This window comes from Trematomus bernacchii, unplaced genomic scaffold (assembly GCF_902827165.1).
Source record: "Trematomus bernacchii unplaced genomic scaffold, fTreBer1.1, whole genome shotgun sequence".
NCBI lineage: Eukaryota > Metazoa > Chordata > Actinopteri > Perciformes > Nototheniidae > Trematomus > Trematomus bernacchii.
The window spans coordinates 3,129,289-3,145,668 of NW_022987625.1; the positions used below are offsets into that span (position 1 = coordinate 3,129,289).

General features: G+C 40.2%; 1 protein-coding gene across 2 annotated transcripts in view; it reads right to left on the reverse strand.

Moving 5' to 3' along the window:
• Positions 1 to 303: 303 nt before the first annotated feature.
• The window catches only part of vps9d1 (VPS9 domain containing 1), a 37,991-nt gene continuing 21,914 nt past the window's right edge, over positions 304 to 16,380 (reverse strand). For both annotated transcript variants that reach the window (XM_034132903.1, XM_034132902.1), the window contains 3 exons: positions 14,186 to 14,290; positions 4,304 to 4,414; positions 304 to 2,057 (listed from right to left, as the gene is read on the reverse strand). In XM_034132903.1, coding sequence (XP_033988794.1) covers positions 4,309 to 4,414; positions 14,186 to 14,290 — 211 coding nt within the window. In that variant the 3' untranslated portion in view covers positions 304 to 2,057; positions 4,304 to 4,308. The remainder of the gene's footprint in view (positions 2,058 to 4,303; positions 4,415 to 14,185; positions 14,291 to 16,380) is intronic.

Below are 16,380 nucleotides of genomic sequence, written 5' to 3' on the forward strand. Positions count from 1 at the left end.
CCCCTGCCTGAAACGCATCCACTGGACTCCTTTGTTTACTTCTGACACAGTGACATCACTATGTAACACTTGCTCTCCAGCTAACCAATCAGAGCAGACTGGGCTCTGGTTTCAGACAGAGGGTGAAAAGAGGCAGTATGAGAACAATAAAGAGCTCTTTGAACATTAAAGCATGGAGACATGATGTCACAGTAGAGACACTAAATACTGATATACACCTGAAGACGATTAGGACCTCTTTAAAGCTTCTTTGCTGCTGAGGGAAGTCAGATATCTAGATAGACCACAACACATTCATTTATTTAAATAATTATCTTTATTGACTCAAACACACATTCATCAGTCATTCTTACATTCCCAGCCTTTCACAGTAAATGTTATATAATAACAAACGTTTTCAAAAACAATGCCAACATGTACATTACATCAATGAAGTGGATTCATCCACTTTGCAAACATGTTAGTCATTTTAATTATAATTACATAAAGAATAAGATGTGTTACATAGACATAAATCTGTTTTTGGTGTTAAGTCACAAAAAGTAGCTACTAAAACCAAAACAGTTCTGAGGACATATTTTCACATCTTTTGGGCCCATGCAGAAATAAAACAAATTCAATTCAATTCAAGCAAGCCAACAAACTAAATCAAATGACAATTTATAAAACTGCAGTTTTTTAAGCCGCTACACTGGATGCCAGTCCGCTTCCGGTGTGTCTTCAAAACAACCAAACAATATTTTTGCAGATTTTAGCCGCCAACTTATTAAGCATTTAGTACATTTGATATCACTGCCATCAACTACCATGATTACAGATATCTAGAGGCACCACAACAGCACACTTGGTACTCATTTTGAAGTTTCAAATGCATTAATGCACCCACAACTCAAGCTGATTGGTGCACTTTAAACCAATGTCTGCCTGGACTGGACAAAAGCACACTAGAGAAAAAACATCATGCTTTTGGGAACGGTCAATCGAGTAAACGTGATTCGTCAGTAACAGACTAAAACTATGCATGTTTTTAAAAGCAATGAGTTTGAAGGACATCATTGCATTTTAAAAATGTCGAATATCACTAAAGAACTCGTCACGTCCAATCAACATGACACCATCTGTTTAATACCATACAGCTACAGTTTTAAAAGTGCCCCAAGATGGATGGATAATCCATTTCCAATTATTAAGCGTGCCATTTCGGTGTAGATGTCGAGGTAGTTGGGAAATAGGTGAGAAGCTGTGACAATGACTTTACTTTGTACCTTATCTCTGGAGGGTTTGTTGATTTTTAAACTTGGCATTAAAAAGATAGACGTTTTGTGGCAAGGCTTGCAACACACACACTGACAGATAGTGCAGAGTGCAACTGCATTACTACCTTCAGTCAGTACCACCTAACCCTCACCCTGATGTAAATGAAAGGGTAACCAACATGGTGACTGTTGACATACAGTATAAACTGTTCTCCCTGTGCTCCTCCAGTGTGTTAGATCTCTTTCTCCAGTAGATCTAGTCAAAACTCAGCCATCATCGAGTGTAGCCTCACCCCAAGTGCATCAAATACAATTCTTATTTTATAGTCTTAAAGATCTAGTTGAGTCTGAGTTTGCGCCATGCGTTTATAATTAAAAAAAAAAAATAGGCATTGTGGTCTTCAAGTGGCTTTCCTAAAACATTGAAATGCTATAACTGAAGCACATGTGGTTGGCTTCCTTATTCAGGGAAGAAAAAAAAGAATTAGCATGGAATATAGTTTACCAATATATTCTGTCCGCATTCATATAATCAATGGCTTCACTTCCAAAGGTTCCCTAAGAGGATTCCAATCTCTCCCACATTCAGTCCCTTTGACTATCCAGTGCTAGCTCTTGCAGCAGTGCAGCAGGATGAAGACACTTAGCAGAGTCCTGGCAAAGCCCAGCCTGTGATTAAATAATCAGCTCCTAGGCACTGGTTGAGTCAGTGGGAGAACATGCAGGGAGCTGCAGGTTCAGCTGCTCTCTCTGCAGAGCAGCTGGGCATGCTGGGAGGGTGATCCCTCGGACTGCAGCAGCCTACAACAAAAAAGGGAAAATATTACTAAGAGGATAAAGCAAGTTGCAGCCTACATTGTAATCTTCTTCTGGGTTTGTTTTTGACGCTATCAGTCGCAGCAAGAATGGACAGTGAAAATGAGCTTTTGACCGTATATTGGCATCATACCAGCAAAATGTAATATCTGTATCTGTAGAATGTCACAGACAGACAGAATACCTTATTTTGGTAACATAAGGCTCTTTGCTAATATATTGTCGGGAGAGCGTTGTAGAAAGGGTAGCAAATAGCAAGGCTCTATACATGTGGGATAATTATCATAATTTACCAACGACTGGGACGCAGGTTCTACTAGATTCAAAGATCAAAGCAGGATTTACTCTATAAGCAACAGGCTCCTCAGTTATTAACAATGCGTATGCTCAAAATATGGCGTTTACCACTATCTAAGCAAAGTTTGAGATTTATTCAAAACAACTTGACAGGAGAATGTGTATACGCACATGAAATGGAGAACTGAGAAAATGCTATTCTGATGGCAAAAGGAAGAAACTTATTTATTGTTTTGGTGACGGTATGACTTCCTGAGGCAGCAGTGTGCGCCACATGCTGCCCCTCTAATGTCCAGACTGCGCCCCCCAAACAACATTATTTACTTGTATCCACCTCCCCATCAACAACACTGATTTAAAGGAGAGGTGTCATGCTTTTCCGGTTATTACCCGTCCCCTTGTGTGTTATGAAGGTTTTTATGCATGTAAACGGTGTGCAGAGTCACAAACCCTTAAAGTACAACTAGTAAAACTCTAACACAGAAAATACCTCCCCAAAACGCCTCGTTGGAGATACGTCACTGCCCATTTGAGTCTTCCATTTCGTTCCGGGTACGGCATGATGTCAAGCGGTACCCGGAACGAAATGGACCAATCCGTGGAGCTGTTACGTTACGTCCGTGGAGCCGTTACGTTAAGCCCCCGCTGATTGGTCCAAATTGACCAATCCACGGCCTTCCTCACACACACATCTGTGTGCATGGAGCAGGCAGCTCGGCTGATTTCTCCTCCCTGGCTGCAGGCTGATAACAGACAGTTATCTGCAGACCCATTCTCACAGCGTTTATCAACCTTTTTCTTACTCAATATCAAGCCACACTTATTGTTTTTACTTCGGCTGTGACTTTGTGTGCTCAGGATGAGTTTGGCTGTGTTTCGCTGTGTATCGCTAACAAGGAAACAACACCTCCACGGAGCTCAGCGTGATTCACAACGTCCCGACCAATCAGAGCACACTGTGCTCACAGGGAGGGTGGGGGCTGGAGCTATTGGAGCTACAACGAGCCGTTAAAGGCAGAGAGTGAAATTTAGTGAATACACGTAGTTTACAGAGATGCTGTATGAGAAACCAATGTGAGTTTGGAAAAATGCACAATATAAATCTATTCTAGTAGACCTCAACAATGGAATTATGATCAGTGGAAATGGCCATGACACCTCTCCTTTAACATTGTGTCATTTTTTTTTGTCATTCTGTTGGTGTTTCCTAAAATAATCTTCATGCAGGCACAATTACTTGATAATAGCAGTGTTGTTGCTAGCTTTGAAGGTTAGCCAGGCTGTTAGCTTTAGACATGTTGGCAATGACGTTGATCGATCTCATTGTTTGTATGAAAAACCATGGAGAGAAAAATATCTTATCAACTTCTCCATTGGGCACCTTTTGGTTTTCGGTAACCAACGCAGTGTGTCCTGTGTTGTCGGTAGTTCTGAGGAAAACCGTATAAGAACTGAAATCTTAACAAACAAAAACAGCGGTTGGAAAAGCTAGGTGGGAAACCATATGGCTTTATAGGATCTCTGAAGCTCCAGAGTTACAGCCTTGTTAGATATGAATGTGGTCTGAAGTTCATTTGCATGAGTCATGCATGTAACAACTGTCTGCACAGTGTATAAATCACTAAATCATTGTGGCACTGGGAGTTTTGGGAACATCATCTGAGGATGTCACAGTTTATAAACATGCAGGGCCATAACACCATGTCTCACAGAGGAGCACTCTGGGAACATCAGCCACACACTCATCCCTAAAGGTCAAATCTGACTATACATCATCACAACAGATAGAAATGACATTTTAAGTGATGTTTCTGGCTTCCTGACATACACAAGTTCAACATTCACTATGTGGTCGACTAAATCTTAAAAAACAGCATTTTGTTATTAATCAAACATTAAAATAAAGTGTTAAAAGGTCAAGGGTTCATCAGTACCTTTCTCATACGAGTTTGTGTGCAGGGAGTTGTCCTGGTTGCAGTGACTCGACGTAGGCCAAGGCACTCTGCATGGAGGTCAGGCAGTATCCTTCCTCTCCTATCAAGTAGCTGAAAAAGTCAACATTAGTTGATTATAAGAAATCTGCAAGTCAGAGAAAGAAACGTTGTTGTGATTTGTATGCATGTACTTTTGAGGTAAAAAAAGATAGCAGGACATAAACTGAAAGCAATTGAATTCTACCAGACCTAACAAAAACGAGACTCGACTGCCCAAAACATTTCTAAAAATCCAAGAACAGAATAGAGAATTTATTCATTTTGCTGAATTTACTTCATCAACATTTTCCCACAGTGAGGAAAGGACATCTCTTCTTGAACCTTAAACTAATTACTTTGTGGAATGGATCTGCGTGTTTTTTGGAGCCGGTATAAATGAATTAAAATGTTGGGCAGCATGATGTATGGAGGGCTGATATGTGAGAAGAACTAGTGATTGAGGAGATCTGTTCAGACAGAGGAGAGGAGACAGGAGGGGGGGGGCATGTCAACTCTGGCCGACCTTTGAATAACAAGAGCGTGCCACAAGACCGACTGTAGACAGGAAGAAGACAGTGAGAGGTAGAGAAAAGAAAGGAGATAAGAAGACGCTTATTCCTTGTTAACTGAGTTCTGGATATTGAGAGTAAAATAATGTGGTGCACAATACCAACATATTTGTGCTGAAGTTTAATAAGAAACATGCTACTACATACCTTAACAAGCAACCACTAAGAATTTTAGCTGATGACATCTTCATTGCATAACAGGTTTAGGTATTGCACTTGAAGGACTTTTGTCTCACTGTTTGACTTTGTGCAATACCCACTTTTCTTCTGTGTTTTTTTCTCACTGGTTTGAAGTGGATGTGACTTCCATACACCGATCAGGGTTTATTAACATTTCAATCAGAATACAGTTTGTAGGTTAAGTTACTGTCAGTGAAATCTGATCAAACAACAGCCACACAGTTATGATGAAGCAGATCAGTTCAGTTTCTCACTGTTAAGCTGCATTCAAATGATACCGTTAGACAATGCCGTTGTGTTTCTATGGAGAGTGGTGCTGCCCACCCAGGCTGAAGTGCTACCCTTTGTGCAGCTCAAAAGCCGCCAGGAAGTGCTGCCGATGCTGAAGCTAATTTTCAGTGAGACGTCCGTAGATCAGCGAATATATATTTTTTAGCTTAACTACTCAGTACGAAAACCTTTTTGCCTTTATTTAAATTATTAGGGTCTAAGAGTTGTAAAATGAGCTTAAAGCTGAGCACAAGGGAAAACTCAAGTGCGCCCTCTCTATGGGACCACATACGGGAACATTTGCTCTCCAGAGGCAGGCCATTTTGTCTTCATGCTCCACTGAGCAACTCTCATAGAAATGACCAAGGCCCCGCCTCAAAGGCCCTCGCTGACTATTTCAAGCGGTGAACGACACCATGGGTAGCGCTCAAAGTTTGAATTATTTTAACTTAGACCAAGTTACAGCTGACATTTCGACCCGCAACCAATCAGAAAATGTATGTAGTGGCGCAGGCTAGCAGACGAGGCAACCATAGAAATGTAACTTAACTGGATGTTTTCTGCCAAATCTTGCGATAGGCATAGAGCAAATCACATATAATCTAAATGCAGCCTTAAACCTTGATAACTGTGGATTTTTTTTTTCACAAGTATTTGTTTCATTTTATTTTGATTTGACTTCCTCACGCTTCTGATGGATCGCACTGTAGAAAGCACAGTGTGATCCGATAATGAAGTAGCTGCAATAATGCCAAGAACAACAGTATTTGAGCCAGTTTTTCAGGTCTCAGGCTCGAAAATGACATTCCCAGAACAAATGACCATATCTAAATTAATAATCTTTTTTCTCAAAGTAATGATAAACCTGTGAGTTGGATGTAGAAAAGTCAGAACAATATAGATGTTTTTTATTTTAAAGAAAATTCAGATTTTACATAGTCAAAAACTGTAAATTATAGTGTCCGTCCAAAAATAATTTTTTACTTATAGTGAAAACTACCCTTGGATGATGGTAAGGTAGACTAAAAGCTTTAGGAATCCAAAGTACAACATATAATAAGTACCCTGTATCAAGATTGATGCAAAACAAGTGACATTTGACCTTTTTAGAGAGGTTTAGCCAAAAAAACTCCACCTCTGAGGTGATTTGGGTGGAAATGTTTTTTTTTATAAAATATCTCTGGTCCCCCTTTGTCGATTTTGATGGTTGACACCTCTTTCTGACCGTTAGAGCCAATAGAATCGAAGGGGGATTCCCCCCACACACACGTTGTAAAACAAAAAGGTGGGGGCTTTGCGCATGTAATTTTGCATTAGAGTGAAGATATCTCTCGCTCTGACATCTAGAAACGGAAAAGCAGTCTCATTGCTCATGGATTATCAGAAATCATTTCAAAGGGACAAAGACACATTGGATTAACCTATGGATTAACTTCAGCAGCGTTTTTATCGTTTTAATGCCATTGAAGACCACTTTGGAGAGACTACAGAGACAAGGTAACCATGTTAGCATTTTTAGCTACCTAGCGCCACATGTTTTGATGTCTGTTTTTGTTTATAACGTCACGATTTCATATAATTGAGTGATAATGAGGGTACCCTTCGATTCTGTGTCACCTCACGATGTGAATCGATGTCATGGATGTGGAGAAAAGATAAATAATAAGGTTTTGTGAGTGATTTTCGGTGCAGTAATCTGTTAGCATTTTTCGCTCGTTGCTAATTCAGAGGCTCAGTGTTAGCATTGTGGGTTTAAAAAAAAAAAAAAAGATCAGTTAGATGAGTTTCTTCCCGTTACATGGATATAAAACATTCATAGTTTATTAAATGAACATGCCCTCAGACACTGTTTCCTGCAAGATGTTGCGGCAGTGCCCCGGTACCGGGGTCTCTCGGGCTTAACAGGTTAAAGGACAACTTCTGGTATGAAACACAACAATTATTAAAAAAAATGCTCAGACGAGCAAAATGACAAAAAAGAATTAGACTAAAATTCAGAGATTAACATAGGACTGTAATCAAAACTATGCAAAAATGTAACTAATTATCCAAATCTGCTAATAATGAAATAGGGGAAAAAAAGTTAAATGTAACTTTTTATTAAAAAGGCAATCTTATTTTAAATCAGGTGTACATAATAAACATTGGTTTGTTTAAGGAAACGTGCACTGCTGGCCCACCTCTGTTGGTGCTAATGAACTGATCTACAGTCTATTGCTGGGATTTGTTGACCGAAGTTGGCAGGAATGACATCAAGAAGCAGAGATAGCAAAATATGCTTCCATTCAGAAAGCATGACATAAAACTCAAGAGTTCAAGTAAAAAAGAATATCAAAATGAAAGGATATGTTATGGCGCATTAAATCTTATCAGGCTTCGATTGATTGATTTTTTATTGCGTCAAAGTTATGTCTCGTCTAGTTTACTAAATTAATGTTTTTTTTAAAGGCTTAGTGCCTCAACTGGTTTATTAGCAAACTGCAGTCATGACGGTAGTATAAAACTTGGAAATAAAATCTCAAAAAGTTTGACTGATAGCCGACACAGCCAATAGTTTAAAGACTCCTTTATGTCATTGACTGACTTTGGAATACCGGAGCGTATCCACCCTCTCTCAGCCCTGTGGCCAGTCTCCGTTCCTCCTGAGCCCTTCCAACCCACTGAACTATATAAACATCTAGTGGGACTTTATTTGTATTTTTATAGAGAAGCAAAACCAAATCCCAAATATCCTGACATTCCTTTGGCCACTGCCAATCTAACCAGCTGGCTTTTACAGTCCCTGTTTTTACTGCAGTGAGTAGACCTCCTGGGTGTGGTCCGAACTCACACGCAACAATAAAGTATCTCAAGACCACCTGCACTCCCCTACTGTGCAAAGCCCCGCTTACTTTCTTATATGCTTTATATGTGTTCAATTTTAGGTTGGCAATTTTGTCTTAAGACCACAAAACTTTTCTAAAGAGTGTGTAGCGCTTCACATCCGAAGAGTAAGATGTTATCTAGAAATTGGATATTGCACTGTCAACAGCCATGTAATCCGACATCACAGGGGGATAACTATGTACATGCATACGAGAGCCTGCCTTTTTGAGAAGGATTAAGATACAGATAGAAAAGTCTTAAATATTGTATCGGTACTTCTTTATTATCATCACAATTCTAAAATACAATATAAAAATATATTGAAAATGTGTAAAAAATATTTACTGAGCAAGACATTTTAAAATTGAAAAATAAAGTTGTCAGTTCTCTCTTGTAAATAAATCTGTTTATTGTGATGGAACTACACTGATAGTGTGTAGAAAGCCTTTTAAAGAAATGCTTTATTACTAGCAGCGACAGGGATGGCTGTTTTTTTTTTTTGACCTTGATAGTCTGTGTGTGTCTGTGGACAGATCTTTGTCACAAAACTTAACATACACTATACAGACAAAAGTATTGGAACACTCCTTAATCATTGAATTCAGGTGTTTCGTTCAGTCCCATTGCCACAGGTGTATAAAATCAAGCACCTAGCCATGAAGTCTGTCTTTACAAACATTTGTGAAAGAATGGGTCGTTCTAAAGGGCTCACTGAATTCTAACGTGGTACTGTAATAGGATGCCACCGTTGCAACAAGTAAGTACGTGAAATGTCTTCTCTCCTAGATATTCCACGATAAACTGTAAGTGGTATTATTGCAAAGTGGAAACGTTTAGGAACCACAGCAACTCAGCCACGAAGTGGCAGACCACGTAAAGTGGTAAAGCCTTTTGTGTTCCAGCATGACTGTGCCCCACAAAGCAAGGTCCATAAAGGCATGGTTGGATGAGTTTGGTGTGGAAGAACTGGCCCGCACAGAGCCCTGACCCCCACCCCATTGGACACCTTTGGGATGAACTAGAACGGAGAGCCAGGCCCTCCTGTCCAACATCAGTGTCTGATGTCTACAAACCCTTCCCAGAAGAGTGGAAGCTGTTATAGCTGCAAAGGGGGGACCAACTTCATATTAATGCCTAAGAATTTGGAATGGGATGTCATAAAAGCTCCTGTAGGTGTAATGTGTAGGTAGCCCAATACTTTTGTCTATATAGCAGGGTTTCCCACACATAGACTTTACTTGGGCGGGCCGCCCAGGTATATTAACGGCCGCCCAAGTATATTTCGCGACCCATTTAGGTGTTTTTTTGTTGTTGTTTTTTTTTAATGTTTTTTTTTTCGTCCGCGACCACGACGCCATCTGTGATCGATTAACTTGTGGACAATGATCCCTCGCTCTACGCCTCCTGTACCCAGTCCCGGACTGGCCATCGGGAGGACCGGGGGGTTTCCCGATGGCCTGGCCTGTTAAGTGGCCTGCTGGCCTGAGGATTTTTTAATTTATTTTTTATGTATTATGAACGCAACGCTGCGCAAATCTGGGTCTGCCTCACACAGGGTGACTGGCTGTCTACATGATGTGGCCTGCCGACATGGCCACTGTCATACAGATCATAAATCAAAGCCCTTGATTGGTCTCTGTGTGTTCGGGATAACCTCAGCTCAGGTGAGGTTAAGGACTCTCTGAGTGTTTAGATAGTTAACTTAGTCTAAGTTATCTCAGTGGGTCTCAAACGGTTTGGTCACCATTTATGTAAACACATATTTCCATTTGAGGGGGGAGTGATTAGTAAAATATGCATGAATAAAAAATAAAAAAGTTAACTAGGTGAAAAAAGGTAAGATACACTTTTAAAACGTGTTGAGAGCTAAAACTAGTCTTTGCTGCTGCCTCAAAGAGGAGCAGGGGGGAGAGGGGGGAGACAGGTGAGGCTGGTTCAGGAGCCCAGACACACCCACAACTATAAATGAACCAAAAATAAATAAAGAAACAAGTTTCAGTGTTTTTTCATGAAATGGTATGTTATTGGTTATGGCCATCATTTTATGATTATTGAAATGTATACAGTTCTGTTTCATATGGGTGTTCTGTTCCCATAGATATAGTCTCTTTATTTTCCCCTCAAAATGCACCAGATTGTTGCATTTAACTCCAAAATTAAAAAATAAATCTTACCGGGGGAGCATGCCCCCAGACCCCCCTAGAGGATTTGAGGTCCACCCCCACTTAAAATCACATGGATAGGTTCCTAAATACATTTACAATTTTTTTTAAATAGTAACCCATGTCCATATGTTTATGTGTGGGTAGTAGATTTAAACTCTAGGGCTACCACTATGGACCTTGCCTGTACCTGTTCGCTCTGCCATCGCGTGAAGGGTCTGCTAACAAGCAACCAACAGAAAGGTTAATGTTAATGTTGTTGCATGTCACAAAGGTCCGCAGGTCTCCCTTGAAAAAGAGATCGTTGATCTCAATGGGATTTTTCACCTGGTTAAATAAAGGCTAGAAACAAACAAACAAACAAACAAACAAACAAAAGGCACGTCCCCGCTACCACCACCCCCCCAAGTATATTTCAGATCTGTGGGAAACACTGTATAGTGTATGTGTAGTTAAGATCAAAATGATGTCTCCACCAGCTCCTTTTCAAACACCTGTCTATCGATCTGTGCTTTACTAAAGTCTGTCTGCCAAGCAGTTTATTTACGGTAAGCGTTTTTATTGAAAATAGTTACAGCCAAAAGACGACATGTTACAGCAGAGGTAGTGATAAGTCTGTGTGGGTTTGCTACTACTACAGTTATCCCTCTCACATTACACAGTCATTTGTCGTAGTAGTGCAGTGCCTGTTTGGGAAGTACTTGTTCCTCTGCTCCTCTGGTTACAGATAGATAAGAACTAATTAACTGTATTGTTCAGGGGCCACATGTTTAGAAAGTCTAGGGACCAGGGACAGACATTCCCCTAAACTGTTATTCTGAGGGGGTAGATTGACCCACTACTAGACCCTTCTTCAGCCTTATGACCACCTTCTTGTTTGCTAGTTTGTGTTTATTGGGTAGCATTTTCGATATGCACCTTGATTATAGCACATGTTTTTCATCATAGGATGAGAAAGCTCAAGATCTACGCTCCTCACCATGGGCGCTTGGTAACGTTTTTAACTGTAGGACCAATGGCGGGGGTCATCACTCAATACAAAATAATGTAAGACATTTTTTGCACTTCTTCAGTCAAGAATCAGCCATGTTATTAACAATTCTGTCAATAACAAATTTCACAAATAGATTTGTGTATCTGTCTATATTTGGAAAGTTCAGATACAACTAGAGAATGCAATTCCTGAAGAAATTGCTAATGGGAATGCTTTATGCTGAAAAGCTGACACTAAACTGCTATGCTGAAATGTAATGTGTAAGAAGAAAGTGAAGAATTTAGATGATACATGAACACTGGAGGCTTGAATGTGTGATGAGAGAAGAAAAGAAAGTAAAAAGGCTTGGAAAAGCAGCAGAATATTTGAACTGCAAACCTTTGAACTAACTTGATGGCGAATGATCTGTCGCCATGCCAACGGCATTTGATGACATCCCATAATACGCTTAGATGCGTTACCAAGCCTGTGAAGTTTTGGGCCGTTTGGAGCATTTTCACTGAAGTTATGAGAAAACCATGTTTCATGGTGAGCATTGTGTTGCCATGGCAACGGCATTTGAAGAAATCTCAAAACTGTCCTCTGAGGTGATTTGGGTGAGAATGTTTTTTTTCTTCATATCTCTGGCCCCCATTGGTCGATTTTGATGGTTGACACCTCTTTCTGACCGTTAGAGCCAATAGAATCGAAGGGGGAAGCCCCCACACACACTCGTTGTGAGAACAAACGGTGGGGGCTTCCCGCATGCAGGTTTGCACCAGAGTGAAGCGATCTCTCGCTCTGACATTTGGAAACTAAAAAGCAGTTTTATTGCTTATGGATTATCAGAAATCATTTCAAAGAGGACACAGACACATTGGATTAATCTATGGATTAACTGCAGCATCGTTTTTTATCGTTTTAATGCCATTGAAGACCAGTTTTGACCAAGGTAAGCCATGTTAGCGTTTGTAGCTACCTAGCGCCACATGTTTTGATGTACGTTTTTGTTTATAGCGTCGCAAATGTTTCTCACTGAGTGTTGAGGTGGGCACCCCCAGATTCTGTGTCTCCAGGAGATGCTAATCGATGGGTTGGCTGTGCATCTAGGATAAGTAATAAGGGAGTTATGAGTGAGTTTAGGTGCAGTGATAGGTTACATTTTTTCGCTCGTGGCTAATTCAGAGGCTGAGTGTTAGCATTGTGGGTTTTTTTTGGAAAAAAAAATTAAAAAGATCAGTTAGCTGAGTTTCTTCCCGTTACATGGATATAAAACATTCATAGTTTATTAAATATTAAGATTCCTTAGACATTGTTTCCTGCAAATGACGCGTTTATCCACCCGGTACCGGGGGGGGCGGTGCGTAACAGGTTAATTCGATTTTTCAAGCTACGAGATGTTTTCCTACGTTTCTCATGAAAAATGATGTCTCAGGAATGTAGGGTTTGGGAATTATGGCAGGTTTAAAAGAAAATATGAAGGCAAAATTAAATCTATTAATAATAAATAAATAAATAAATAATCCAAAAATCAGCTCCTAAATTCTAACCCTATCGTCTATTCCTTGACCTCTGAGTGAAACGTCATGGGGTTAAGGGATAGTGGATAGGAGAATTCAAAAGGATTTAGGAGAAGAGACTGCGGCGCTTTAGAGAATCGACTGCACTTTCACTATCCGACGTGTTTATGATGCACCAGCGGAGGTCATAAATGTGCGCCTGCTGCTGTGGGGAAACTATGGAAACTACAGTTTTCTATCCAGCGGACTACAACATGGATGTTTAATAAGAACGAGGGACTACTGTAAACTCATCTAGAGACTCTGCACCGTGCTCTGATGCTGTTGTTTTATGCTTTATGAACGGGGACAACAGAGAAACATATTCTTCATGACCAAAGTTGGAATTGAAATAAAAAAGGAAAGTGAAACTTATGCTCGTCACCCTCTCCCTCCGGTCCACATTAATACAAATGATCCCAATACGTATGATTGTATGAACTATGAAAAGATCTTAAAATCAATACAAATGTATTTATTATAAACGTTAGTCTTTAACATCTATCACTGTGTATATCACCATTCAAACATCGACTTCAGCCTCTGTCTGTAGCTTTAAATGAGCTGCTGTTGGCCACGCCCCTCTGCGAAGTGATTGGTTCAAAACCAAAAATGGTGCTCTAGGAGGAGATGCAGGTGATAAGGTGGGCAGGTGTTACCTTGTTTGGTTTTGGCTAATGGTTACACAAGCCAACAAACTGTGGTGACATCATAAAGTGGCCAATCTGATCAGCTCATTTTCAGACCGTTTTTTATATAAATGGATCAGGACAAAAGGAAAGAGGATATTTTGTCCTGGAACTTTCTGAATCCCTTAACAGAGGGGACACATGTTTATGTATAAAAGACATGAAAAAGTGGATTTTGCATAATAGGTGACCTTTAAAAAAAGAAATGCTGTGTCGTGTCAAAGTAGTCTCAGTGAAAAGAATGTAACTCTCGATGGACTCCTTTTCCCTTCCTTCCATTACACATTCATGACAAAAACGATTTGCATCTTTTCTCAGTTTTCCACATTTTTGTCCTAAAATCCTATCATCAATCAGAGCTGTTACACTGATGATTATTGTGCAGGCTGGCTACAATTTGTATCAGGTTAACTTCAGGAACATTCACTCTAAGTAACAGGCCATTTGTAAACTTTTTCCACATGGGGGAAGGGTATCGTGCATATACACATTTCTTCAAAATCGTGACAAATCTGTTATGAAATATTTGTTGCAAACAAAATACATTTTCCATTATTTGTCATCATGATGACTCACCCTTCATGAATGAACTCCTCCAGAGCAGCACACTCAGACACCAGCTGAGGACACTGGCAGCGCAGAGCCACAAAGGACAGGATGGGCAGCAGGTCATCTGCACCGCTGTTCACCAAAGGAAGGAAGTTGGGGTTGAGATCAAGTCAAATAAGTAAATAAATAGAGCACAAAGTAAAATAAAAATGGTGACATTGAAAGAGAATGATTGCATGTGCTCCCCAGGGGTCTGAATGGAAACTAAATAAAAAGGAGTTCTAAATGGTTTGCGTGTTCAGGGATGGGAATGATAAAGCTTTTTTCTCCCTCTATGATCTGATGGGAGGTCAAATTGCAGCCTTGGAGATGATGAGAGCCTGATAGCATTCTCCCTGTGTGCAGACACTAACCATTTGTTTATCAGGACTCACACGCAGGGCTAACTGCTTGCTTGCTAGTTTGCGTGAGAAGGTAGGTTTCTGGCCCTCCACTGACCCGGCCCCATGCAACTGGATACTCTCCTCCAACAGGATTGTGGAGGCGTGGACAGCCTCTTGTAACCACTGAGACCTCACATACACAATCACAAGCCTGAATTATAATGTTGTGAGTTCACTACAGTAAACACAGACACTGATCCCCTCACACTGAAACTGGTGTCTCTGCATTCCAAAGATACAATGCACTCTCCCCACATGCATGAACGCTGATTTTAATGAGAAGATTAGGCTCCATTATGGGTAATGGAATTCATTTCATATTAGTGAAACGAGTAAAGAAAAATGCAAAAAAGCGTAGAGGGAAAAGGGATACAGAGGAAAATGTAGCAGCACAATAGAAAAGAGAAAGAAAGGGTTGGAGACAAAAGAACACAATAGAACAAATGAGCTCCCAGTTGGTCAAGGACAAAGAACTGACAAGAAATGGAAATGCTGTTGAAGGAATTAAAGAGGGCAGTGAGTACAATACAACAAATGTGTGTGTGTGAAACTAAAGTGAAAGGCAGCAGCAAAAAAAACAAAACAATGCTAAGCGCAGGTATGCAATATATACAAAATACACAAATCCCTGATGAACAGAACACTGTAGCACCAAATGGCATCGGAATCAGGCCTGGTCAAAAACACACTGTGTGCAGTGACACACATAAATGCAACCTGTATTTAGATGGACAAAAAAAAAAGCATTCACATATACAGAGAGCCATAAGTCAGTTTGCTCCTGAATGAAGGTTTTATTTCATTAGAGCTGCCAGTGGCCACAGCTAGATATGCCATTATGAAATGATGAGCTAGTAGCTGTTCATGCATAAAGCTGCAATTACTTTTTTTTCCCAAAGATAATCGAGACTATATCCTGAGATGTCAGACTCTTGGTTTCAACTAAATAAACATGGAAAAAATAAATGATTCATTCAGATCCCTTCCAGGGTTTGGCCATGTTTGAGTCATGCTTCCAGGTAACAAAACAAATTCCATGATTCACTTTTGATTTGTTGTAACAAGACGTTGTTACCAAGTTACACCAGAGTACAGAATAATCCTTTAACGTCACAACTTTTTGGGAGACAAACCTTCGAGGAGTCATGCCCGGTCAACTCTACTTTTATTCCGCCGTCTCTGATTACTTCACAGATATTCCAACACAAGCAGACAGATATGGAGCAGGAGACATAGCCAGTCTCAAAACTTTAAGGGTTGCTATACACACACACAAGATTTGACAAGCCTTAATGATAAGTTATTATACACACACATATTATATCTGGTTTTGTTAGTGACATCCTATTGGTTAATTGTTGAATGCCCTGTTCAAAAATAATCTGACTCATAAAGACTGGCTTGCCAAACAACCCAGTAAAAGCTTCTATTTTAGATTTCCATCCACTTTATGAAAGTAGCTCTACATTTGTTTACAATCATAATTATCAGAGGATAATATGAAGCCACAAACAGATGAGCCACAATGGAACAAACATAAATGGATGCTGAAGACAATGTTAAAGCCAAACTGTGTGCTGTCCACAATGTGTGCCACAACCCACTGAGCCTTTGTCAAACCCTCTGTGTATCATCACAGATTTCACAAAAAACTCCCATGTATTTTTTTCCTGGGTCTGCTCCAAACCCAGACAGGTCGACCCAATTTTAGGCCTGGCAAGGAAGAGGCATTCTATAGGGGGGCAACAGAGCCAGGAGAGCCCCTGCTGTGCCGGGCCT